This window comes from Hemiscyllium ocellatum, chromosome 17 (genome assembly GCF_020745735.1).
Source record: "Hemiscyllium ocellatum isolate sHemOce1 chromosome 17, sHemOce1.pat.X.cur, whole genome shotgun sequence".
NCBI lineage: Eukaryota > Metazoa > Chordata > Chondrichthyes > Orectolobiformes > Hemiscylliidae > Hemiscyllium > Hemiscyllium ocellatum.
The window spans coordinates 20,811,386-20,838,341 of NC_083417.1; the positions used below are offsets into that span (position 1 = coordinate 20,811,386).

The 26,956-nt window shown below is 42.1% G+C and overlaps 1 protein-coding gene across 1 annotated transcript in view; it reads right to left on the minus strand.

Moving 5' to 3' along the window:
• The window catches only part of wfdc1 (WAP four-disulfide core domain 1), a 44,931-nt gene extending 18,720 nt beyond the window's left edge, over positions 1-26,211 (minus strand). Inside the window, exon 1 of the mRNA XM_060837609.1 lies at positions 25,793-26,211. Coding sequence (XP_060693592.1) covers positions 25,793-25,912 — 120 coding nt within the window. The 5' untranslated portion in view covers positions 25,913-26,211. The remainder of the gene's footprint in view (positions 1-25,792) is intronic.
• Between the last annotated feature and the right edge of the window lie 745 nt (positions 26,212-26,956).

Here is a 26,956-nt window from a genome sequence, read left to right on the forward strand (position 1 = left end):
AAGGTGATGCCAACAATGGCTTTTGGCAGCTTCCTCTGGACAAAGAATCAAATTGCTAACAATGATTACAACAACATTTAAATAACATTGTTTTAAACATTTATCTTTGTGTGTAACACTGGGGCATGGGTCTCAATGAGGCATGGGTTTGAATCCCACTGCTACCAGTGAGGCAACAGTCTTGGTAGCTCAGCACTTCACTGCTTTGGTTTCTCTCAGCCCCCTAGGCCTACAGCCTCATTCCTGATGAAGGATTAATGCCCGAAACATCGGTTCTCTGCCTCCTCAGATGTTGCCTGATCGGCTATGCTTTTCCAGCACCACACTCTTTGACTCTGATCTCCAGCACCTGCAGTCCTCACTTTGTCCTCCTTGAAGATCTCAGAGGGACAAGCCAGCACACCCATCTGGCAGAAACATCTGAACTAGGTGTGCAACATTACCCAATTCTTTGCACCATCAATGAACACATCCTTTTATAAAAAGGGACAGTGACAATTGTTCAATAAAGAAGAGCTTTAATTGGAGGGGTGAGCCCAGGAGACTTTTTACAGATTAAATGTCCTACACAAAGGCAGAGACTTGATGGGATGAATGGTCTGTTTCTTCACTGGAACATTCTATCATTCTACAGCCATAAAACACAGACAAAAGCAAAATACTGCATATTCAGATAATTTGAAATTAAAAAAGAAAATGCTGAAGGTCTGTGGAAAGAATTGATCAACTTTCTGATAGATTCCCTCCAGTGCAGAACAAGGCTGTTTGGCCCATCAAGTCTGCACTGACCCTCTGAAGACCATCCCACCCAAACCCAGTCCCCCTATCCTCTCCCCATAACACCGCATTTGCCATGGCGAATCCACCTATGGACTCTACGGACAACTTAGCATGACTAATCCACTTATCCTGCAGCCTTTGGACTGTGGGAGGAAACCAGAGCACCCGGGGCAAACACATGCAGACATAGGGAGAATGTGCAAACTTCACACAGACATTACATGAAGCGGGTTTTAGTACCAGTATACAATTAACTGAAAATAATTTCTGATGCGCATCTCAGCTGTGTGCTAAAGGACATTTGGACAAAAGCAGGGCAAAGGAACACATTTAATTTTCATAAATAAAAGTAAGAAAACTTTATAATAGTACTTTGAATAGAAAACGGGCAAGAGGCATTCATTTTTGCACAAGTATAAGGGGCAGCACAGTGGCTCAGTGGTTTGCACTGCTGCCTCATAGCACCAGGGTCCCAGGTTCGATTCCAGCCTCGGGTGACTGTGTGGAGTTTGCACATTCTCCCTGTGTCTGCGTGGGTTTCCTCCAGGTGCTCCGGTTTCCTCCCACAGTACAAAGATGTGCAGATCAGGTGAATTGGCTACGCTAAATTGCCCATAATGTTAGGTCAATTAGTCAGAGGGAAATGGGTCTGGGTGGGTTACTCTTTGGAGGGTCGATGTGGACTGGTTGGGCCGAAAGGCCTGTTTCCACACTGTAGGGAATCCAATGTAAATCTAATCTAACACCCGATGCTGGATGAGCTCTTGCTCATACTGAAAGTTGCTGTCAAGATCCTCTAAGTGTAGGCAGTTAAGGACCTCATTTGCTTGATTGTAGTCAAGGAAAACCAGTTCCTGCTCTAACAAGAAGAGTCTCTTGTAATTAACAAGATGCTGTTTATTGCAGCTAATTACAGATTACGACATGAAATACATTGCTATAGACTATGAGGAGCAGTTGGACGTTGGGTCTTACTCCTTCCAGATCTTGTGCTGATCTGCTCCCACATCCATGTGCCATTATCATGGTGGCTGGTGCACTCCCCATGTTGCCCCCACGTCCATATGCCATTATCATGGTGGGAAATGATAAAATACCAACTGGGCTGCTGCAAAGAGAAATATCACCCCCAAAACGAGGCTTTATGCAAGTGAATTGCCACCTTCATGTAAAACGCCCATGGAGGTGGCAATATATCAAGAAACAGTTCTGATGCAGCTCTCCTCCATTTTTATTTCAGAGCCTGTCAGAAAGATTCAGCTCATTCCTTCGGTTTCATCCCCCAGCAATGCTGCATGCCTGGCTGTGTGCAATACAGCCATTCCCACGGTCATTCCTTCTATATAGCAATACTTCCATTCCTGTATGACCCCGCACTGTACAAAAATTGTGCAATACAAATAACATGTAAATTAGGGTGTAGGTTTGCTCACTGAGCTGTAGGTTTGATATCCAGACGTTTCATTACCTGGCTAGGTAACATCATCAGTGGCGACCTCCAAGTGAAGCGAAGCTGTTCTCTCCTGCTTTCTATTTATATGTTTGTCCTGGATGGGGTTCCTGGGGTTTGTGGTGATGTCATTTCCTGTTCATTTTCTGAGGGGTTGATAGATGGCATCCAGGTCTATCTGTTTGTTTATGGCGTTGTGGTTGGAGTGCCAGGCCTCTAGGAATTCTCTGGCATGTCTTTGCTTAGCCTGTCCCAGGATAGATGTGATGTCCCAGTGGAAATGGAGGTTTTTTTCATCCATGTGTAGGGCACAAGGGAGAGAGGGTCGTGTCTTTTTGTAGCTAGCTGGTGTTCGTGTATCCTGGTGGCTAACTTTCTTCCGGTTTGTCCTACGTAATGTTTGTGGCAGTCCTTGCATGGAATTTTATAGATGATGTTGGTTTTGTTCATGGGTTGTACTGGGTCTTTTAAGTTCGTTAGTTTTTGTTTGAGAGTGTTGGTGGGTTTGTGTGCTACTAGGATTCTGAGGGGTCTTAGTAGTCTGGCTGTCATTTCTGAAACTTCTTTGATGTATGGTAAGGTGGTTAGGGTTTCTGGCTGTGTTTGGTCTGCTTGTCGTGGTTGCTCTTGAGGAATCTGCGGACTGTATTTTTTGAGTATCACCACAAACCCCAGGAACCCCATCCAGAAGAAAAATATAAATAGAAAGCAGGAGACAACAGCTTCGCTTCACTTGCAGGTCACCACTGATGATGTTACCTAGCCAGGTAATGAAACGTCTGGATATCAAACCTACAGCTCAGCGAGCAAACCTACACCCTAAACCTCAACCTCAGCTACAGACCTTCACAAACCTTGCAACATGTAAATTGTTGGCGATTTAATTGTATTATAGTTAACACATGGTTGACAGGTTTGCATTTTAGAAACAGCATTCCCAATTCACCAGTCACGTTACAGCCAATTCGTGTTAACAAAAGATATGTTACAGCAGAACGGACTAATAGAATGCATACAATTTAGCTTTTGTCTTCTTAAAAAATGTAAACAATCTTCCTGTTAACTTGCATGGCTCAAGTAATGAATAAAATAGATCTTGATAGGATTTAGCTGTGGCTCCACTGCAACCAGTGGAGCCACAGCTTTTAAACAGCTTTCTTTTAAAAAGCAAATCTCCAGACTCAGAATTCAAACCAGTTAAAAGCAACAGATAAGGAAAATAAGGCTTAGATACAGTGGCATGTGATTGAATTTACGAATGTGATGTTGGGATCGCCTCTGCTGCCACTATGTGGAAAAGCAGTCTGATCTTTCAAATTACTGCCTTTTCCTTTTGTACATATTTTAATAAATAAATGGAAATGTAATTGCTCTTATATTATTGATCTTCTTGGTACCCCCTCCCCACCCCCCAAGAACAGTTTGAGCTTGTCTGAACTAGCAATAACTCTGAAGTTCAGTTTTACTTTCCGTGTAATGTACATTAACTGAACTTTACTAATGCAGCAAAGTAGCAGTAACTTTCACATTCCTGCAGGTGGCCCTAGTTAATAAGTTAAGCGCAGCTGAATTGTACATAGTGCTGTCTGTAACATAGCTATAACCAAAGGGATTTCTGCTGGTTAACATATGAACCTCCCAGTCTTGGGCCTGAGGACTTTCACATTTGCACTTAAGAAATGGAGGGAAACAATCAATATTGCACATTAACAAAAGTCAGGTGTAAATCTCAGAATACCATCATGCTATCATTGGGAAAAAAAAAGAGGGAAAAGACTTTAAGTACATGATTTTATCAAGAACAAATGGTAAGAACACAGAATTTGATATATACCAAAAGACCAAGGTCCGTTTAGTTTGTCATCTATCATCTTGTGGTTGCATGACTCAATAATAATGGAATAGTTAACTATCCTTAGCAATCAAATTCCAGGCATGATAGGACAATAAGAAAACAAAAGGGTACTAATTTTTGATAACTGTCACCTTCTTGCTACATGCAATAACATAACAAGATAATGTTAGCTTCTGAATATTTTCATTACAGCAAAAATTCAGCTGAAAATCTTAAAAATGTTTACTCCCCACCGATGTAAATCAATAAATGTTCATTACATATTTGTACTATGCTGGAGTTGGCTTATCTCAGCCCAGATAGAATGATGGATTCTACAGTTATGTGTCAGCATTGTTGAGGTACAGGGTATCAGCTAGTGATGGAGAGGGATAAGTGTGCACTACAGGGCAAGAGTTATAGCTGGGGGCAGGGAAATTATGATGCGGTGAGGCATGACTTAGGATGCGTGGCTCGGAAAAGTAGGCTTCAAGGAAAGGGTGCAATCGATATGTGGAGCTTGTTCAAGGAACAACTACTGAGTGTCTTTGATAAGTATCTACCTGTCAGGCAGGGAGGAAAGAGTCGTGTGAAGGAGTCGTGGTTTAATAAGGAATTGGAATCCCTTGTTAAAGGGAAGAGGGCAGCCTATGTAAAGATGAGGCGTGAACATTCAATTGGGGCGATTGAGAGTTAAGGTAGTCAGGAAGGATCTAAAGAGAGAACTAAGAGCAGCAAGGAGGGGACAAAAAAGTCCTTGGTTGGTAGGGTTAGGGAAAACCCAAAGGCTTTCTATAGGTATGTCAAGAATAAAAGGATGACTAGGGTAGGAATAGGTCTCGTCAAGGATAGTAGTGGGAAGTTGCGTGTGGAGGCTGAAGAAATTGGGGAGACACTGAATGAATACTTTTCGTCAGTATTCACTCAGGAACAGGACATTGTTGCTGATGTGAATATTGAGACAATTAATTAGAATGGATGGCTTTGAGATATGTAGGGAAGAGGTGTTAGAAATTCTGGAAAGGGTGAATGTAGATAAGTCCCCTGGGCCTGATGGCATTTATCCTAGGATTCTCTGGGAAGCAAGGAAGGAGATTGCTGAGCCATTGGCCTTGATTTTTATGTCCGCGTTGTCTACAGGAATAGTGCCAGAAGACTGGAGGATAGCAAATGTGGTTCCCTTGTTCAAGAAGGGGAGTAGGGATAACCCTAGTAACTATAGGCCGGTAAGTCTTACCTCTGTTGTGGGCAAAGTCTTAGAGAGAATTGTAAGGGATAGGATTTATGAACATCTGGATAGGAATAATGTGATCAATGATAGTCAGCATGGTTATGTGACGGGCCGGTCGTGCCTCACAAACCTTATTGAATTCTTTGAGAAGGTGACTAAGGAGGTGGACGAGGGTAAAGCGGTTGATGTGGTGTATATGGATTTTAGTAAGGCATTTGATAAGGTTCCCCATGGTAGGCTACTGCAAAAAATACAGGGGTATGGCATCGAGGGGGAGTTGGAGGTTTGGATTAGGAATTGGCTGGCTGGAAGAAGACAGAGGGTAGTAGTTGATGGTAAAGGTTCATCTTGGAGTGCAGTTACCAGCGGTGTTCTGCAAGAATCTGTTTTGGGACCATTGCTGTTTGTCATTTTTATAAAATGACCTGGAGGAGGGGCTAGAAGGTTGGGTGAGTAAGTTTGCAGATGATACGAAAGTCAGTGGAGTTGTTGACAGTGAGGAAGGATGTGGCAGGTTACAGCGGGATATAGATAAGCTGCAGAGCTGGGCAGAAAGGTGGCAAATGGAGTTCAATGTCACTAAGTGTGAAGTGATTCACTTTGGTAAGAGTAACAAGAAGATGGAGTACTGGGCTAATGGTCGGATACTTGGTAGTGTGGATGAGCAGAGGGATCTTAGTGTCCATGTACACAGATCTCTGAAAGTTGCCACCCAGGTAAATAGTGCTGTGAAGAAGGCATATGGTGTACTGGCTTTTATTGGTAGAGGAATTGAGTTCCGAAGTCCTGAGGTCATGTTGGAGTTGTATAAGACTCTGGTGCGGCCGCATCTGGAGTATTGTGTGCAGTTTTGGTCGCCATACTATAGGATGGATTTGGAGGCACTGGAATGGGTGCAGAGGAGGTTTACCAAGATGTTGCCTGGTATGGTAGGAAGATCGTATGAGGAAAGGCGGAGGCACTTGGGGCTGTTTTCATTGGAGAAAAGATGGTTTAGGGGTGACTTGATAGAGGTGTACAAGATAATTAGGGGTTTAGATAGAGTTGACCATGAGAACCTTTTTCCACATATGGAGTCAGATATTACAAGGGGGCACAGCTTTAAATTAAGGGGTGGTAGGTATAGGACAGACGTTAGGGGTAGATTCTTTACTCAGCGAGTCGTGAGTTCATGGAATGCCCTGCCAGTAACAGTGGTGGACTCTCCCTCTTTATGGGCATTTAAACGGGCATTGGATAGGCATATGGAGGAAAGTGGGCTAGTGTAGGTTAGGTGGGCTTGGATTGGCACAACATCGAGGGCCGAAGGGCCTGTACTGCGCTGTATTTTTCTATGTTCTATGTTCTATTCCTCAGCCTGAACACTATCTAGTAATCACTATAGTTGATGTCAATCTGGGTGGCAGGCTAGGCACCTTGATTCAAATGATTTCACAATCAAAAATACCTGCTGACACTAATTGCATAGGTCGAAATACAACAAACAGCCACTTAAGCAAGGGAATGGGAGACTAGTTGCATCTGCAAAGGTCCTGTATGCCAAATTATGGACTGCAAGACTGTGACAACTAATGTCATATTTTTGGTGGGGGAGCTAGTTTTATGCGCTGATATGATTGCTGTCATTGCACAATTTCTTGAAAGAATTGGGTAATATGCACAGCATGTGAATATACCCTTATTAATATCACACATCAGACGTCCTGCATTGTGCAAATTAAATGAAATTTGAAACAAACTACATAAAATGGTACAAAACAATTTATTAAAGTGCTGCTTGTTGAATCGTAAGGTTTCAGTCAATTTTAAATGCATAATCTTTCAAAATCTTTTGGCAGCACTTGGTCAACAGCACATTTTTTGAAGATTAACCTTACAGATCCAGATTTCCAACAATTAGCCTGAACAATAACTATCTGTAATCACTGTCCCATGAAATAAATCAGTTCGGTTCAAAAAGTTGAACTTTAATGGATTAAATTTCATTATTTTAAAAATAAAATAAAGGTCAGCAATCCCATAGTCTTTCAAGTGCAAAACTTGCCACTGAATATCAAACCAGGGAATCACTGCAGCTTAAGAAAATGCAACGTTGCAGTTGACATTGTTTCTGCTTCATATTGTGTCCAGAGCAATCTACTTTGCCATCCATGACCTGGTAATTGCTAATTGTGACTTATAAATTTAAAATGGCTGCAACTACGCCCAGATTGGGTGGAATCACTATCTACTAGACAGTCAAATACATGGGCTTCACTGTTTGTGCAATGGGAGGTCCTTCAAGGAGCATTTGCAACAGCTATGCACCAACAGAGTGCAGCCTGAAATGACTTGCAGTTGTCATTTGTTTTGTCTTTATGAAATTCATTCAATATGCAACGTGTTGTGGTGCAAATGCTGGTCACAAGCAATATCAATCTTTGCAAATTAAAGATAAATGTCTCTGAGAAGTAGAAATAATCACAGGTGACTTTACAAAAGCCCCTAGCAGGCCACACAGCACACAGCTAATGTAAGATTCACTAGGGTGCACAGGGGCATAGAATTCTGACATAATCAATTCTGTCTGTTTTCAAAACTGTAAACATAATTCATGACTCCCTTATGTGCAATGATGACTTTCATGGGTGATGTGGGGCTGAGAAGGAGATGGAATCAGTGCTCAGGCAGCACTTACAATCCAGCACTAAATATTTGCCATATGATCAGTGATGCATTCATTGGAATAAGGTCCAATGTCAAAGCGTCAAGATAAATCAATATAGTCATAGAGTCATACAGCATGAAAACAGACCTTTTGGTCCAACCAGTCCTGACTGACCATAATCCCAGACTAAACTAGTCCCACTTGCTTGTGCTTGACCCATTTCCCTCCAAACATTTCTTATTCATGTACTTACCTAAATGTCTTTTAAATGTTATAACTTTACCCACATTCACCACTTCCTCTGGAAATTCATTCCACACATGAACCACTTTCTGTGTAAAGAGATTGCCTCTCGTCTTTTTTTAAATCTTTGTCCTGTCACCTTAACATTATGTAACCTAGTCTTAAAATACTCTACCCGAGAGAAAAGTCACCTACCATACATCTTATCTATACTCCTCATTAGTTAATAAACCTCTGTCAGGTCGACTCTCAACCTCCTACATTCCAGTGAAAAAAGTAGATAAAATAATATAAAAATTAAAAAAAATGGCCCTCGTGGAGCAGGCAATGAATGGATGTGATGGATGCTGAGGATGTGGAACAGCAGAAACAATTTTCCGAGGAGAATGAGGACACAGGGCAGGAGGAACATCACCTTCTGCAAGACAGACAGGATCTGATTGACACCCGGTTTCCAGTAGATGGGAGCTGGGTGCTGTGATCAATCAGTATCTATAAAATTGTTGGTTTTCAACATGCAGGCAGTATATTTGTGCTCCGAGAGGCAAATGCAGCTTCTGTTTTGATTTCAGTTCACTTTTGGGGCAGGGGGGTAGAAGTAAAAATAGATGGCCCTCCTTGTCAGAATGTCGTTTGTTCCACTGTATGGAGGAGTATGTTAAGTCGTCATTTGAAAGGGAGGTGAATGTTGACTGTTGACGTTAACAAGGACCTGTTCTGTTTCTTCTGCTCTGCACATAGGCTCATTGCAAACATGATTTATGGATCAAGGTACCACAGGTATGATCATTGCTGCTACTGTGATACAATAATGGTGCAGAAAAACGACACAGTAATAGATGTGCCAACAAGCCCTGGAGTAGTGGCAACCTCCAGCCTCTAAGAAGGGGCTGCAGCTGAAGAGTCCTTAGGAACATGCTGGAGGCCAGAGGTTGAGGTCCTCAGTGCCTTTTCAGCTGGGTGACTGAGATGCAGGCTGAGGATGTCCCGGGACACTATTCCAGTTACTGAGCCGAGACCTGACAACAAGGTTTTGAGGGGCTATTCTATCCAGGTGGCCACAAAGTGGCAACTGCATTGAATCTTCATGCTTCTGGCTCACTCCAGGGAGCCACTGTGTGAAATCTTTCAATCGCCCATTCACAAATGGATCAAGACTGTGACTGATATCAAGAAGTGCGGTGTTGAAAAAGCACAGCTGGTCAGGCAGCATCCGAGGAGCAGGAGAATCAGCGTTTCGGGCATATGCCCTTCATCAGGAAAGCTCCTCAGATGCTACCTAACCTGCAGAGCTTTTCCATTGCCACATCTCTTGACTCCGATCTGCAGCATCTGCAGTCCTCACTTTCTCTCAGTTGATTATAACCTCACTGGGAAGCCTCTTCCATGGATGCCCACCTTGAAGAAGTTCTTCTCCTCCCTCCACAATCTCAGCGAGTCTCTCTCTCACTGCACCATGCCAACCACCACCACCACCCCCCCCGCCCCTTCCCTGATGCTAGCTGACCTGCTGTGCTTTTCCAGCGCCACACTTTTTGACTCTGATCTCCAGCATCTGCAGTCCTCATTTTGTCCAAGACTGTGACTGATGCCATTTGTGACAGATCACACCGATTCATCTGGTATCCCCATGACAAAGTCAGTGCTACAGCCTGGGCACAATCGACTGTACCCACATTGCACTGGAAAGACCGTATCACAGCACACTGAGCTTATCGACAGAAAAGGATTCCATTCTGTCAATGTGAAAGTGATCTGTGATCATCAGCTCCATTTCTTAGAGGCTCCTGCCCTGAATCCCAGGAGGTTTTCACACCTCTTACATTCTTGAGAACTCATATTGAGTTCCTGCTTGTATCCAGACAATATACAAGAATGGTTACAAGGACAATATACAAGGACTATTGACTGCGACCATGATTGAAGACTCCATTATGCAACCCTCTGGTTGAGGTTGAGTGTGGATACAGTGCAGTCCATTCTTCAACCAAGCCATGGTAGAGCAAACAATACAACTACTGAAGATGAAGGTCCCCTGATTGGACTGGTCTGGGTGTAGGGGCAGAGTGTGCAGCATAATCCTAAAATGCACTGCTCTGCTCAATTGGAGCAGGCAATGAATGGATGTGATGGATGCTGAGGAAGTGGAACAGCAGAAACTATTTTCTGAGGAGAATGAGGACACAGGGCAGGAGGAACATCACCTTCTGCATGATCAAGCACAGCTGCATCAGTTCCTGCAAGACAGACAGGATCTGATTGACACCGATTTCCAGTAGATGCGAGCCGGGTGCTGTGATCAATCAGGATCTGTAAAATTGTTGGTATTCAACATGTAAACAATACATTTGTGCTCAGAGGCAAATGCAGTTTCTGATTTGATTTCTGTCATTTTTAGAGCAGAGAGGTAGAAGTGAATCTTATGAAGCACTTGAAGGTTTTTCTGTACATGATGGCCCCATATTCATTCATAATAGTTGCTGGGTTATAGTGGAGATTCAGGAAAGCAATGAATTAGAGAAGGACATAAAATGGCAATTGGCTCTGGATCAGTCAATTGTGTTGCTTGGTGCTGTGCAAACTTTGACAGTGAAGGGCAACTCCTGACTGTTAACATTCGACTGAGTGTTGGTGCCAGGGATGGCAGGTGTTAGTCAGTGATACCCTGACAATGGTAAGCACTTCTGACTATAGCGAATGGAAGAATCGGGCTGGTGTCAGGGAGAGGGGCAGCCTAGGGCCTCATTGGTAGCTAATGAGGGATGACAGTATGAGGAAATCCACTTGGTCTCTCAGAGAAAAACCCTCCAAACAGCTAAAAAAGTTACACCTAGTCAAAATATTGTCAAATTCAGCCTCCTACATTTATCATGCCCAATACATCACACCTCGCCTTAAATACAATACCTGCACCACTCCCACATTGTGAAGATAGACGCAAAAGTGTTTAGTAAGAATCACACCAATGTCTTCTGCCTTTACGCATAAAAGACCAAACAGGCAAACTATGACCTCAACTCTTTCCTTAGTTATTCTCTTAATAATAAAAAGATCTAAATTAACTTTGCCTGACCTTGCTAGTATTCTTTCATGCTCCTACTTTGCTTCCTTAACTTTAACCCTCTACTGTCAATACTCCTCTTGACTTCTGTAGTTGGAGTTCTTGGTGTCAGACATAAGTTTTCCTCCTCTCTCTTATACTTTCCTGTCAGCTCTTTGACATCTGGGGGGCTCTGGATTTGGCCTTTTCCACAGCAGGAACACGTTTAACCTGAACCATTGGAATATCCCTTTTCAATGCCTTCCATGGCCCAAGTACTGATTCACCTTCAAGTAGCTGTTTCCGGTCTACTTTTTGCGAACTCACTCCTCCACTTTGTAAAATGACTCTTGCTACAGACACTGCTTCTTTGTTCCTTTTTCGTGATTTTGTTAAAGACAACAGAATTATGATCATCACCCACCAAAATGCTTTCTACTGCCATTCCTCCCAACTGCCTAGTTTCAATTCCTAAAATGATGGCCAGAGCACCACGCTCTCTCGTTTCACTTGGTACATACAGCCCAAGAGTTTTCACCTCAGATGTTCTGCTTTTGTACCAGCCTGCCCAACACCAACGATATACCAAGCCAACCATTATCAGTGGACAAAGGCTTGACACTGTCACCAGATATACCTACCTTGGCAGCACCCTCAACAGAACAGTATGTCAGACGCCTACGCGCCATTGGCAAGCTACGAGAAACTCTGTGGTAGTGAAGAGGAATTAGTCTCCCAATGAGATGGAGGACATAACAAGTAGTTGCCCTTCACACTATTTTATATGCCTGAGAAAAAAGGACCAATAACTTCAGGTATGCTAGCTTGATGCACTGTTTTTGGCATGAAATTAACTCAATTAACTTTTTATATTTGTTGTGGGATGTGGGCATAGCTGGCTAGGCCAGTATTTATTGTCCATCCCTAATTGGTAGTTAAGTCATCCACATTGCTGTGAGTAAGCAGTCACATGTAAACCAGACCAGGTAAGGATGGCAGAGTTCCTCCCCTGGTGAACATGAGTGAACCAGATGTTTAAAAAAAAATTGCTACTGGTTGTAAGATCACCATTTGGCTAGCTTTTACTCTAGTTTTTTTTAAATTGAATTCAAATTTCACCATCTGACACAGTGGAATTCAAACCCATGTCCCTATTAAGCTGTGGTTCTGGATTACCAGTCCAGCGACATTACAGCAACGCCCCCATTCCTTGGCTGATGTAAATCATTTTTTTTGTTATGAAGGATAAATGCGTCCTTTAATGTGCATCTGTGCGCCCTTTCAGATGTGTTCATTCTGTGGTAGTGACAACAACTATTTTTACATTGGCTGGGGTTACATACATTGTAAGTCTATGCTGCTGTTGGGATTCTCACCCCATTGCCAGGACAAACCCTAAATCTGTCCAGCATGTTGCAAAATCCATTTGAATCATTAGAAAACCGTGTGGTATGCATAGCGGCATTCCAGATTTGCTTTGGTTAGAGGCAAATCTCCCACTGATAACGGGGGCTGTCTTGCTTAAACCCTTGCGGAATTATGAGTAAAAATTATTGTGCAGCAGTCATTACTGTTGCAAAAAACATTTCAAAGAACTTCACAAAACAAGTTATTCTTGGAGTGCAGTGAGTATACAGGCAGCATGTGACTGAGCAATTATAATTTAAAAGAGCTGTGTGTGTTCTCCTTGGGTAATTATGTGTTTGCGGTGGTGACTTTCCTGGCTCTGAATCTTTATGATTCAACTCATCTCTCTTTGAAAACTCCTGAATTAAAAATTGGCTCCAAAAATGTGAGAGAGGAACCACAGGAAGTACTGGAGGAAACTGAATGCTTGATTGACAATGATTAAAACATTTCCTTCAGAGAAAGGATGAATGAGGCTGCCCTGCTGTAACATTGCAGAATTTTATAAATTAAAGTCTCAGCATTGCACAGCATTGTAAACATCAATTTATAAAAATTATTTTCAGGAAAGAAAAGTTATTTTCAGAACAGAGAATTTGTCTTGAACTGCCTTAAACAAAGATATTTCTGAAGGCTCATCTCTTATTACACCAGTCTTTGAGTTAACTCCGGGTTATGTGCTTGATCCAGTTTTGTCTCTTTTTTGAAAGCTTGCTGTCATAAGGCTCTCTTTCCAGCCTCTGAACGTAAAGTAACATCTAAGTAAGTCACAGTAAATTCAATGTCTGCACTTCAGATTTACAACATCTGCAGTATTTTGCTCTTATTTGAGACAGAAATGGATTTTCTTCCATTCATTCACTGACATGATGAAAATTGTGTGTTTAACATATCTGTCACATCCTAAAGTGTCCCTTCTGAAAGAATTGCAATGTCACATTTATTTGATGCAATTATGCAATTTTATTAACCTCTTTACAAAACGGCAGCCACCATTGATGTGCATTAAATGTTAACCAAACTTGACACGGGAGTTAAATCCTGCTGTTTTAAGTGTAAATACTTAAAGACATGATTATTGATAATTACTGCCAATTAACTTCACTGGTACTGAACATTGACCTTTAGAATGAGACTCCACATTTCTATCAGGTATTAATGATTTGAATACTGCACCACTGAAAAGAGACAGATGCGCGCAAAGGCTTTTGTCCTGCGCTCATCCAGACAAATACAAGAATACAAAATATCAAACAACCACATTGATTTATGCTACACAAGAGAAGAACACTGACTGCCGATGAGATGTGGAGGTGCCAATATTGGACTGGGATGGACAAAGTCAGAAGTCACATGACATCAGGTTCAAGTCCAACAGATTTATTTGAAATCACAAGCTTTCAGAGCACTGCTCCTTTGTCAGGTGGAGGGAAGCACACAGACACAAAATGTAGACCATTCAGCCCATTGAGTGTCCTCTGCTGTTCAATGTGATGATGATAATCCTCAACTCCACTTCCCTGCCTTTTCCCTGATACTCGTTGATTCCCTCACCGATTAAAAATCTGCTGATTTCAGCATTAAATATTCTTAATGAGACAACCTTGACAGCTCTCTGTGGTAAAGAAATTACACACATTCACTACCTTTTGAGAGAAGAAATTCCTCCTCATCTCTGTTTCAAAGGGGTGACCCCTTATTCTGAGATCCCCTATTCTAGTCCTGGACGTTTCTAACCTCTCCACATTAACTTGGTCAAGTCCTCCAACAATGTTGTGCATTTCAATAGCGTCATTTCTCTTTCTTCTAAACACCACAAATACAAATTAAACCGATTCAACCTCTCCTCATAAGAAAATCGCTCCATACCAGTGATCAAGTCAACCTGATCTGAGCTGCCTCTAATGCCATTATATCTGTTTTTGAATAAGAGTCCAAAAATATTCAGAGTATTCTTGGACTTGTCTAGCTAGTGCCTTGCATAGTTTTAGCAAAACATCCCTTAGTTATTATCTATTCCCTTAGAAATACAGGCCAACATTTCATTTGCCTTCCCAATTACCTGCTGAACTTGGATGCTAACATTTTTGTGATTGAGACATGAAAACTCCCAAATCCCGGTGCTGCAGATTTCTGCAGTCTTTCCATTTAAATAATATTCAGCTCCACTATTCTGCTGCCAGAGTGCATAACTCACATTTCCCACGATATGATCCATTTGCCAAGATTTTGCTCACTCACTGAACCTGCCTTTATCCCTCTGTTAATTCACTGCATCATTCTAACCACTTGTTTTACCTCCGATTTTAAAGTCATCTGCAAACTTGATGTTTAACTCACTCCTACTAATTTGTACTTACATCAGCATTTTATTTCTCAGCCCTTCAACCTGACCAGTTAGCCTGACTAATTAGTTGTCCTGTTCACTCAGAGCCCAAAGGACCGTTACCAACTTACACTTTCTGTGCATGGACAGGTAAAACTATTTTAAATCTGATAGTGCAGAAGGAAAGCTAACAGCAAATAGCATGCCACATCAAACTCTAATTTCAGGTCAACACAAAACCTGAGATTAAGCCACTTTGAATATTTGCAGGACTCTCAATGATGGAAGGGACGACTGGGTAGGGAGTTTAAAAAGAAGCCACTTCGATATCGCCAATTTTAGTCCCCTTAGAAGTTGAAAGTTCCAACCAATGAAACATGAGATTCAGTTTAAATTGGAAGAGTTAAGATATAGTATCAATATCCTGTACATAGTAAGTATGATGAATAGTCTATTCAGGGAGGAAGCATGAGTGTCAGATCTTGTAAATTAAGAGAGGTGATCAGGTCTATTGAAAGACTTGAACAACAAGTAAACTGCCTAATGGATACAACTCACTGATCTTGTATTGGTTCTTAGGTTTCTAAAGGCATTGAGACATGTTGCTGTGAGGATAATTATACATGGCACCTTCAAGAGACCATAGTTGTTGAAATTTGTTTTATTCTTTATTCTTTAATGGGATGTGAGCATGCGAGCAAGAGCAGCTTCTGCTGCATTTCTGGTATCTATCCCTAAATGCCTTTAAACCTAAGTAACCAGTTCAGAGGGTATTTAGTCCAAAACAGGTATAAAACTATTCAATAAGCTATTTTATACTTAACACATTTTAAAATATTATTCTACAGTCATTAGCAGTACAATCACAAGTGACGAGGAAATAAAGAGAGAAAGAGAGTCAGACTAACCATGAATTTTTAAAAAGCTCTTTAGAGTCAGAATAAATGCCGATAAATTAAGGCAATTTGTTATACTTTGGTTCATAGAAGGAGGAAATCCAGATACAGTAATTAGCAGCTGTTTAGCTCAGCTCAAACATTTTTGCCAATCATACGGAAATTACCAAAGGAAGTAATTATGAACAAAATAAGTACTTAGAAAGTAATAGACAGATCAGAGATCATCAAGAGCCTCTACCAGGCAAGTTATGTTGGAATTACTTAGCAACCATTTTAGATAAAAAGTCATCTGTTACACAAATGACTAATGTAGCCTTTTAGGGGAAATTTATGAAATGCAGTGTTGCAAATTGATTGAGAACATTACACCCCATAGCCCTTCTGACTGCATCAGTGTCCATACAGTAGGGGTTGGGAGTTGGGGGTGGGGGGGGGTGGGAGCGGTGACTGGATTGATGGGATCAACTAAGAGGTTGGCTGGCACCATCAGTGTTGCTGGTTGAACTTTTTTTTATAAATTAATAATTAAAATTACACTCAGCTGGTGTCATTGTTCTCACTCTTTCTACACCATCATTGCAACACTGCATATCAGGAACAAACACATTGCAATGTTTCCAATGCTGATAAGGCGTCAATTTAGTTCCCCTCCAAGCCACATACTGTCGCTCCTTCACAGTCACTGAAATTCTGGAAATCCCTTCCTAACAGCTTTGTGGGCATTCCCACACCCCATGGATGGCAACGATTCAAAAGGCTTTTCAAGGTCAGTCCGGGATGGGTAATAATGCTGGATTTGCCAGCAACACCTACATCCCCTGACAAATTTTTAAAAATGGAATGATTCAACTCTTACAATGTGTTGTTTGTGACCTATAACAAAAATAGGTCAATTGCCAGTGAAAAGGTTCCATATATCCCATAAAAACCGAAAGAACTGCGGATGATGTAAATCAGAAACAAAAACAGAAATTGCTGGAAAAGCTAAGCATGTCTGGCAGCATCTGTGGAGGGAAATCGGAGTTAACATTTTGGCTTGAGTGACCCTTCCTCAGAATCTGTTCCCTCACCACATGGAAATTGCATGTTTGTAGAGTTATAGTAAGGGGATGGATCTGGGTGGGATGCTCTTCAGTTCGAACGCAGTGGGCAGATTGCTGTAGGGATTCTATGATTACAGTTTGCATACATATTTAGTGCCTTTTTAAACTTAATTGTAACTGAGCAGTTCTTCAAGGAGGAACAACTGTTAAAACGACAAGCTTATTAAATAAGATAAATGGAAGATTACTACATAGAGCATATCTAAGAGCAGGTGGTTTATATTTAAAGCGATTTCTGTCTGCTTTGACCTTAGCCCTTTTTCATAGTCTATTTTCAATGCAAGATTATGATAGTCATCATTTTAAAGGATGGTACAGTAAAATTAAATGGTCACTAAACAGTTCAGTTTACTTCCTCCACAATGAAACACTAAGTACAGGTTGTAATTATCTAATCTTAAGATGCAATTCATGCAACTGCAAGTTTAAGATGACAGAAATGAAACAGAAAATAAATTTTCCTGGAAGAAAATGCACCAGACAAATTACACCTCTAAAAGTCTTCATGATCTAATGGTTAAATTCTGCATTATTCTGTCCATTAGGAACTCTGTAAAAATCTCTCCATTTCAATCTGCTTCAAATTGCAACTCCCTGTTTATTTGACAATGTGCAGCTCATATTAAAAATTTGAACTTTGATCTTTGAAATTTCAGTTGAAAAATAGTCATGATTCTATCCATGTGGAGGTTATCGATGTATCATAGGGGCCAACCAAAAATCGTTTTTGCTTATTTTTCAATTCCTTATCAGTTATTGATATAACAACACTGCTATTTTCTGTTTTCTATGGAGCCTAAATCACAGTTTACAATCTGATTTGCAATGCTTCTTAGCAAACTCCTGTCATTTGAATTCAATGGAGAAACTGGGTAGATGACTCCATGAATTTCTATGCTGACAAAAAGGCATTGATTGTTCCCTCTAAGAGCAATTGATCTAAATCCACTCCCCTAACGTTTCTCTGTAACCTACAAATACTTTCCCCTCAGGTACTTCACCAATTCCCTATTAGAAGTGCTGTAGTACAGACCTAATACAGATTTGTCACTTACAAATTCCATCAGCTTATTTTAATACTTGGAGATTCATTGGCTGAAATTATTTCAAAAAGAAAAAGCACTGACTTAAAATCGCAGCAATCAGTCGATCACACAAGTTAATAAAATTTCATGAAACTAATGTGCAATAAATAAAATTGTCTGAACTGTAGTTAACACTTTTAATCAACAGATTTAATCCACCCAGCTAAGCATGAAGAAACTCTCATCCTCTATGTAGATTTACACCACTGCAATAAGTTTTACATTTTGGAGATGAATGATATCAAGTTTAGAAACAATGAAGTCAGAACCAGAAGTAAATAAATAAAGTTAAAAGTCACACAACACCAGGTTATAGTCCAACAGGTTTATTTGGAAGCACTAGCTTTCAGAGCACTGCTCCTTCATCAGGTGGTTGTGGAGGACACAATTGTGTCTGAAAGCTAGTGCTTCCAATTAAACCTGTTGGACTATCGCCTGATGTTGTGTGATTTTTAATTTTGTATACCCCAGTCCAACACCAGCATCTCCAAATCAAAAATAAACAAAGATTCTTGCTAGCAAATACTGAAATGGTAATTAAGAGGGATTACTGCTAGTTAACAGACTAATTAAGTCTAATCTTGCCTCACTAATATGCAGCTCCCTAACCTACCACTTACTATAAGAAATTAGACATTGACAATTCCTGACATGGAAGTCTGAGTGGACATCTGGCTTATGTTTGCACCTCTATGCCATCATTTCAGATACCTGGCAACGTTTCAGGGCACGCTTCTTGGCACTCCATGTTCACGGCACATCTCCGAAGCACTTACACTGTGCTCCTGCACTTCTATGCTGCACCTCAAAGTGCAGTGACAACTTCATTTGACTGCTGCAAAGGGACACGCTCCCACCTTATGGATTGGACCAGGGTGTAGCTCAAGGATGTTGGCTTGCTCTCTCAGTGGATGCCTCAAACCATCCTTGCCTTGCCTTGCATTTCTGTACTTTGCCCCTCAGTGAGAGCAGCCAGGTTCACAGTACTTCTGCATTGCCTTGTCATTTGGTGCAGGTACAAAGCTAGGAGTCATACAGTCATAGAGATGTACAGCATGGAAACAGACTCTTCGGTTCAACCCTCCATGCTGACCAGATATCCCAACACAATCTAGTCCCACCTGCCAGCACTGGCCCATATCTCTCCAAACCCTTCCTATTCAAATACCCATCCAAATGCCTCTTAAATGCTGCAATCGAACCAGACTCCACCACTTCCTCAGGTCACTCATTCCATACACGTACCACCCTCTGTGTGAAAAAGTTGTCCCGTAGATCTCTTTTATAATTTTTCCCCTCTCACCCTAAACCTATGCCCTCTAGTTCTGGACCCCCCGATCTCAGGGAAAATACTTAGGCTATTTACCCTATCCATGCCCCTCATAATTTTGTAAACCTGAGGGGTAAAGTTACCCTTCAGCCTCCGACGCTCCAGGGAAAATAGCCCCAGCCTGTTCAGCTTCTCCCTATAGCTCAAATCCTGTCTGAGGTCATCATTCAAGTCAAGACACTTGGGAGTTTCCATGCAGGCAGATGTAGACGAGCCAGTAGATTGGCTTCTGCTGCTCTGCCATGCCCTTAGAGATCGTGCAGTGCAGAACAAGTAAGAGGTAACACAGGCAGCAGCCATCTTGGCTCTATCTGCCCTATTGTGAGCTGTCTTCTCCTGGAATGAGAGAAAGGGAGGCATTAAAGGAGATGACAGTTGTTACTGTTGCTACAGGTGTGGGAAAGGTGGTGCAGTGTTCTGAAGGAAGAGTCAGCACAAAGAGCATGTAGACTTGGTGCTGTAAAAAGGTCTGGGGAGGGTGATACTGAGTGAAAGGCAATGTTGCATGCAATAACGAGAATGGTGGAGCACAAGCTTTTGTGGGGTTTGAATGAAACTGTGGAGATAGGGTACATGTGAGGTAGCAGAGAGAAGATAGTGGTACTTGGCACAGAGGAGCAGAGAAGGTCATTGCTCTTCTTCACATACCGTTCCGCATTCCTCCAGATGGCTGAGACTTCATTGACCTGGGTAACAACCTCAGACCAGGCTGCCATGGTCTGGTGTCATAGCCTCCTCTGGCAGTCCTGAGAGAAGAGGACACTTCCCTTTCTGCATATCCCTGTCCTCTAGGTGCCTACTGACAAGGTGGGGCACCAATTTCTCCTTCCTTCCCACATCTAGGCCAAATGTTGAGAATGGTGCAGGCCAGCCTCTTAAAGATGGGGTTGGAATCCTGGGGTAACTGGACACTGGCAGGTTTATCTGGCTTTAGCAAGTGATAGAATGGGCTATCAGATAGCAAGGTCGCCATTATGGCGTGGTCGGTAACTGATGACAGCCGCTTGGTAAGATGGCAAGAAAAAACTTGCTCAGCATCTCAGAGAAGAGCCCTCCATGAAACTGCATTAGACTGATATTTTATCAAAATACGAGAAGATTCAGCTGTAAGTGCAGGCTGTGGGCACTGGGGAGATTGAAAAGAGGGGAGTCAATACACCTCCTCACCAGATTTTAAGAAATGCCACAATCAATACCACTTCCTTTTCATGCAGTACTGCACTAAAAATGCCTTTTTCTCTTGCAGTCTTTGATTTTGTCACAATTATCAAAATCAATGTCTTTATTTTCTTAACCTTTACACCAGTGGGAACGTTTTTCTAACCATCCTAATTAATCACTTCATATGGATGGCACAGTGGCTAACTGGTTAATACTGCTGCCTCAGTGCTAGGGAACTCGGTTCGATTCCACCCTTGGTCTACTGTTTAAGTGGAGTTTGCACTTTCTCTGTGTCTGTATGGGTTTCCTCTCATGGTCCAAAAATGTACAAGTTAGTTGGATTGGCCTTAGAAAATGCCGGGTTACAAAGATGGGGTGGGTCTGGGTGGAATGCTCTTAGGAGGTTCAATGCGGACTCAATGAGCTAAATGATCTGCTTCCACACTGTATATCAAATTCCCTCTCAGTATTTTCTGTAAGAAGAATCCCAGCTTCTCCAATCGAGTTACATAATTGAAGCCCTCAGTATATATTCACGCTTTTGGAATTACGTCCTTTTTCAAAGTGGTTTGTATGCTACAAATCATTGTTTGTGTTTGTTGTTACATTCGTAGTTAAGGAGGCACCTTCCCTTGCATACTTAGCACCTGCAGTTACAACTGGCACACAGCTCATCTGAATTCATATCCTATCAGGGTCAACTGTACATTAGGTCTTATTAACTCAGATTCAGAGTAATTGCTGGCAGCAAGAATTCTTGCTCACTTCTAGTGCATGCTGAACATTGACAGGCCCAGGGCCAAGATTTCCCAACATGGGATGGTAATAAATGAGATTCTTCACTTTAATAAGCAGCATTTATTCCACCTGAGTAGCAGGGCAGGAGCAAGACGGTCATTCTACAGCTTGTTTCACCAGAGTTCCTACAGAGAATGCAAATCGTTAACGGGGATTGGGGAGCTTAATGGGCACTTCATTGGCCCAGGAAATGATGACAACTCTGAAGATAGGCAGTGACAAACATTCTGGATAGGCACTGGTGTTGACTTGAATTCCTTTGAAAGACTGAGTTGCTCCCTTGCAAAAGTGGTGATAAATCCTTTTGTTTTTGGAAAATAAAGACCTACACACCATCCTACACCAAGAGACGTGTAGCTGTAGAATTGTAGCTCCCTGGCTTGTGGTTGCTTTTCTCACTAATTTCCTCCTCTCCACTCTTGGAAGGTTTTGGATCTTTGAAATTTCTTAAAAACAAGGTCCCCTTCCAGTTGTTCAACTTAATCCTCCCAAGATGGGGGAGGAGTAGGGCTCCTGAGTCAGAACTCAGCCATTCCACCCATTTCTTTTCTTTATTTCTCTCTCGTTTCACTTTTTCTCTTTTTATTTTAATCTCCCATCCCTGGGCGGCATCAGACTCCCAACCTCAGCCTGGACTTAAGAACATAAGAACTAGGAGCCGGAGGCGGCCATGTGGCCTTTCAAGCCTGCTCCGCTATTCAATAAGATCATTGCTGAAGTTTTCATGGCCTCAGCTCCACTTACCCGCCCTCTCACTATAACCCTTAATTCCTTCACTGTTCAAAAAATTATCACTTACTGAGGAAGACTCAACTACTTCACTGGGCAGGGAGTTCTACAGATTACAAACCTCTGAATGAAGAAGTTCCTTTTCGATTTAATTCTAATCCTGTTCCCCCTAATTTTGTGGCTATGTCATAGTTTCACCTGTCAGCGGAAACATCCTATCTATTTTTAATCCTATCTGTTCCCTTCATAATTTTATATGTTTCTATAAGATACCCATGCCCCCCACCCCACCCCCTGCCATTCTTCTAAATTCCAATGAATACAACCCCAGTCTATTCAGTGTCTCTCATAAGCCAACCCCCTCAACTCCAGAATCAACCTAGTGAACCTCCTCCAGTGTCAGTACATCCTTTCTCAAGTAAGGAGTCCAAAACTGTACACAGTACTCCAGGTGTGGCCTCTACAGCTGCAACATAATCTTTCTGCTTTTAAACTCAATCCCTTTAGCAAGGAAGGACAAAACTCCATTTGCCTTCCTATTTACCTGTTGCACCTGCAAACCAACCTCCTGTGATCAGGCACAAGGACACCCAGGTCCCTCTGCATAGCTGTGTGCTGCTATTTCTTACCATTCGAGTAATAGTCCTTTTTACTTTTAATCCTACCAAAATGGATGACTTCATATTCATTAACATTGTATTCCATCTGCCAGACCTTTGTCCACTCACTTAAACTATCTATGTCCCTCTGCAAAGTTTCACAGTCCTCTGCACACTTTGCTCTAGTACTCATCTTAGTGTCATTCAAAACTTTGATACATCTCAGGTTGCCCCCAACTCCAAGTCATTTCTGTAAATGGTGAATAATTGCACTCCCAATACTGATCCCTGAGGCACACCACTAGTCACAGACTGCCAACCAGAACAACACTATTCACGCTCTTTGCTTCCTGTTGGTTAACCAATCCTCTGTCCATGCTAATACATTACCCATAATGCCATGCATCTTTATTACATACAGCAGCCTTTTGTGTGGCACCTTGTCGAATGACTCGACCCCTGACATTCCCAGCCTCATGGTGAAGCCCAGTGCAGTCTGGATTGGAAGGGCAGTTATTCTGAATTCTTATTTCTTTCCTTTTCTACAATTGCACAAGTTGTTTCAGTCATTTAACTAACATGAACACCAAAACCAAACAGAATAAATCAAACCCAACCAATTAGCATGCTTTGCACCTCACAATCATTAGTATTTAAAGACAATAATCATTAGGTGACCCCTCACAATCAACAAGTAAGTACTAATGAAGTACTACATGTTAAGGCTAATCAAAAGCTCAGCACCAGAGAAGTGAGCGCATTTGCCTTCAATATTTTGGATGTGCATGTCACTAGCAAGACAAGCATTTACTGTTCATCGTGAGACACCAGCTTTGATATAACTGAATGTCTAGTAGTGACAAGGGCATGGATGAGCTGAAATGGGGGAGAAATGAGTAACTTAATAGAGGTGGCAGCAGCTAACAGCCTTAGGCAAAGAGGTGAGTGGCTTGGAATCTCAACTCAGTAACACGTAGGACTCAGAAACTGTGAACAGTCCAGATCAACCTCAGACATGTCATGGATGACAGATTGGCTGACAGAAATACAGGACCAAAGACAATAGTTTCAGTCTCTCCAAAATGGTGCAGTGGTAGAACCCTTACCTCTGAGCCAGAAGACCTTTGTTTTAAGTCACACCTGCCACAGATGTGTGTGTGTCTACATGTCAGTTGAGGCATTCAAAGGACATTGGATGACAATTTGAAAAAATGTATAGGGAAAAAGCAGGAGATTACCACTCCATTTACTTAATGAGCCAATGAAGACAATGGGCTGAAGGGCCTCCCTCTCCACTGTGACACTTCTGCGAATTAATGAGGGGATATTTTCCCTCATCCAAAGTTGGATATTAGACACATCGCAAGACACTGAAGATGATGAGACAGAGCTGGGTGTCAGCAGCACAAAGGTGGCAATCAGCATTGTGCTTTCAGAGAATGTTGTACAGAGGCAGAAGTAGGAAGGGAACAGTTTGATCTTTGAGCTACTACAGATGTAACAGAGGAGCAAGATAAGCTGTTGCATGTGACCCTTTTGACTATGAGAGAATAGATAGGAATGGAATGGAGCCAGTTGTAGTTTCTTCCAACTGGACAGCAGAGGCTATTTGAAGAATGCATGATTTAATATAGATATTGCAACTTATAATGGGCCTAGTCACGCTACTACCAACTTAATGTTTAATCCTCACTAAATCCGCACCATTACAGTACTATTGGCACCACGTTTCTCTTTGTTCTGATGTCCTCAACCAAAGAACACAAACTGCATCTATCTCATTTTCTAGATGGCTATATCCACTTGTCAGTAAAGTTGTAATTCACACAAAATAAAAACGCAGGGAAATAAAGATAAGCGACACAGTGTAATGCAGAGAGGCTACCTCACATTCCAGGGATCGATTTGCAGCAAGCAGAGTTCGTGAGTGATGGGGAGCTTCACATGTTTTGTTCCGAGCAGGGGTAGCTTATCATCATTCCCGGCTGACATACAGTCCTTTGCAAAATAATGGCAAGCTATCTGAAGCTGCTCTCTACTCAGTCACTGAACTGGCCTCAGATAAGGGAGAATGGTAAGGTTTGGATTTGCAAAGCATTTGCTGTGATACATTCAGGGTTAAGATAACATTAGTCTTTCAGTAATGGGAAATTTATTTCAAACTAGTTACTGGCACTATCGGCGCTGTAGTTTTATTACCTAATCGGCAAAGCTGTGTATGTGTATTCCTCAGGTATTGAAACTCCTTCAAGCATTATATTTTTCTCTCCCTTATCATCAATTCCACTTCACTGTGGCTAAGGAACTCTCCTTTTTATTTTCAATCCTGATATTTTTAAACTGCAGAAATGCTAGTATTCTGTATAGAAATTGGTATACAGGGTTGAGTCCTAATTATGCCATGCAGAATGCCCCCACCGAGATACCAGGTTTTCAAAGGCCTTGCAAATGTTAGCACAACTTAAGAGTTTAAAACAAAGTGTTAAAAATAAAACAAAAGAAATCCACAAATCGGAAACAAAAACAGAAATAGCTGGAGAAACTCAGTAAGTCTGGCAGCCTTTGTTGAGGGAAAGCGGAGTTAACGTTTCGAGTCCACTGACCCTTTACTTCTCTCTCTGCCAGACCTGGTGAGTTTCTCCAGCAATTTTCGGATTTATGTCAAATGTTAATGGGGAGGGTCTCCGCCAGTGAACGGCGAGGGACCGCGGACAGGGGCTGGGCACGGATTGCCCTCTTGTACTGGAGAGACCAGGGAATCTCACCGACCCTCCCAGGCTCCATCCCGCTTCTCAAAAGTATTCTCTGCAATTACTTCTTCCAAAGGCTCTCTGGGGTGAACTCGTTTAGAATGACGGGAGATTTCTTGAGAAAGCATCCCCCCTCCCTTCCCAGTCCTCCGTTTACAGAAATGTTCAGCAGAAACTCCAGTGTACTGGAACTCTGTTCGTTCCCAGTCGAATTTGTGACCTAAAGCACCAGCAATCAACCCATCTCCTGACTCCAAGCATGTGCTCTGGATTAAAATCGGCTCACTCGCACTCCACGTTAAAACCAAAATCTCACTTGTGCTTATTTTTTCATTGATTTGCCCCGCCCCGCACCACTCCTTTTGAACAGCGATACTCACATCGTTTTTATCTGCTACTTTCACACGGAAACTTTTGGCAAGTCCAGGGCTGGGCTGCAGCGCTAACAGACAGAGCAGGGTAGCGGCAAGCGCCCTTGGTAAACTTCCACAGTGACCCATCGTCCGAACTGTCCTCCCGTGGCGATCAGAGGGCGGTGTACAAAGGGTCAGAGCTAGACTTGACCGAGCTTGAATGCAGAGTCAAAGTAGGAGCAGCGAGCTGGGGGAAAAAGAAACTTTTTGTGTGTGAGTGTGATGAGATATTCACGCCTCTCCTCCACCCACCGACTTGCATTACCCTAATATTAGCCAGATATATTTAGATTTCAGCAAACGTGTTCCTTTGACAGTCTGCCCGCACACACTTGACTACAATAAACTGTCCTTAACTGGGAACTCAAGCTCTGGGACCCCAGCTCCCCTCCAGCTGTTTAGAATGGAACAGCTGACCCGTATTCATTAAAAAAAACCCACAACAATAAAGCAGCCGGCATATGGGAATAGTGGGAGAATTTTGACAGGGTATAAATTTCAATCCGACGTAAAAAGGGATAAATGAGGCATATCCCAACGTGCATTTTATTGCGATAAAACAAAACAAAACGTTTAGGAGAGGATTTAAAGCGGTAGGTGGCTCGAATTCAAGGGAAACAAGGGTTTAAAATGAGATCAGTGTTTGAAGACAGTGCCAAGTGCACTTCCAGGTGCCTAACTGTTGCCATACGTTCGACATCTTAACTAACAGACCCCCGGATCCCCCAGTGTAAACTGGCAAGGGTCGTTTCCCAGAAATCATCTCCCAGCACCATATGTCCCCATTGTTTATCTTCATGGAGCAACTAATTAATTGCCAAGAACAGATTTATTTGCTAATTCAAGTGGATCCATGGACCAGCTGAAAAGAGGTTTTGTGTCAACCTAATTCTGGTTTCGCACATAGATTCATAGAGTCATAGAGATGTACAGCATCCCTTCGGTCCAATCCGTCCACGCCAACCAGATTCCCAACCAATCTAGTCCCACCTGCCAGCACCCGGCCCATATCCCTCCAAACCCTTCATATTCATATACCCATCCAAATGCCTCTTAAACATTGCAATTGTACCAGCCTCTACCACATCCTCTGGCATCTCATTTCATACACATACCATCCTCTGCATGAAA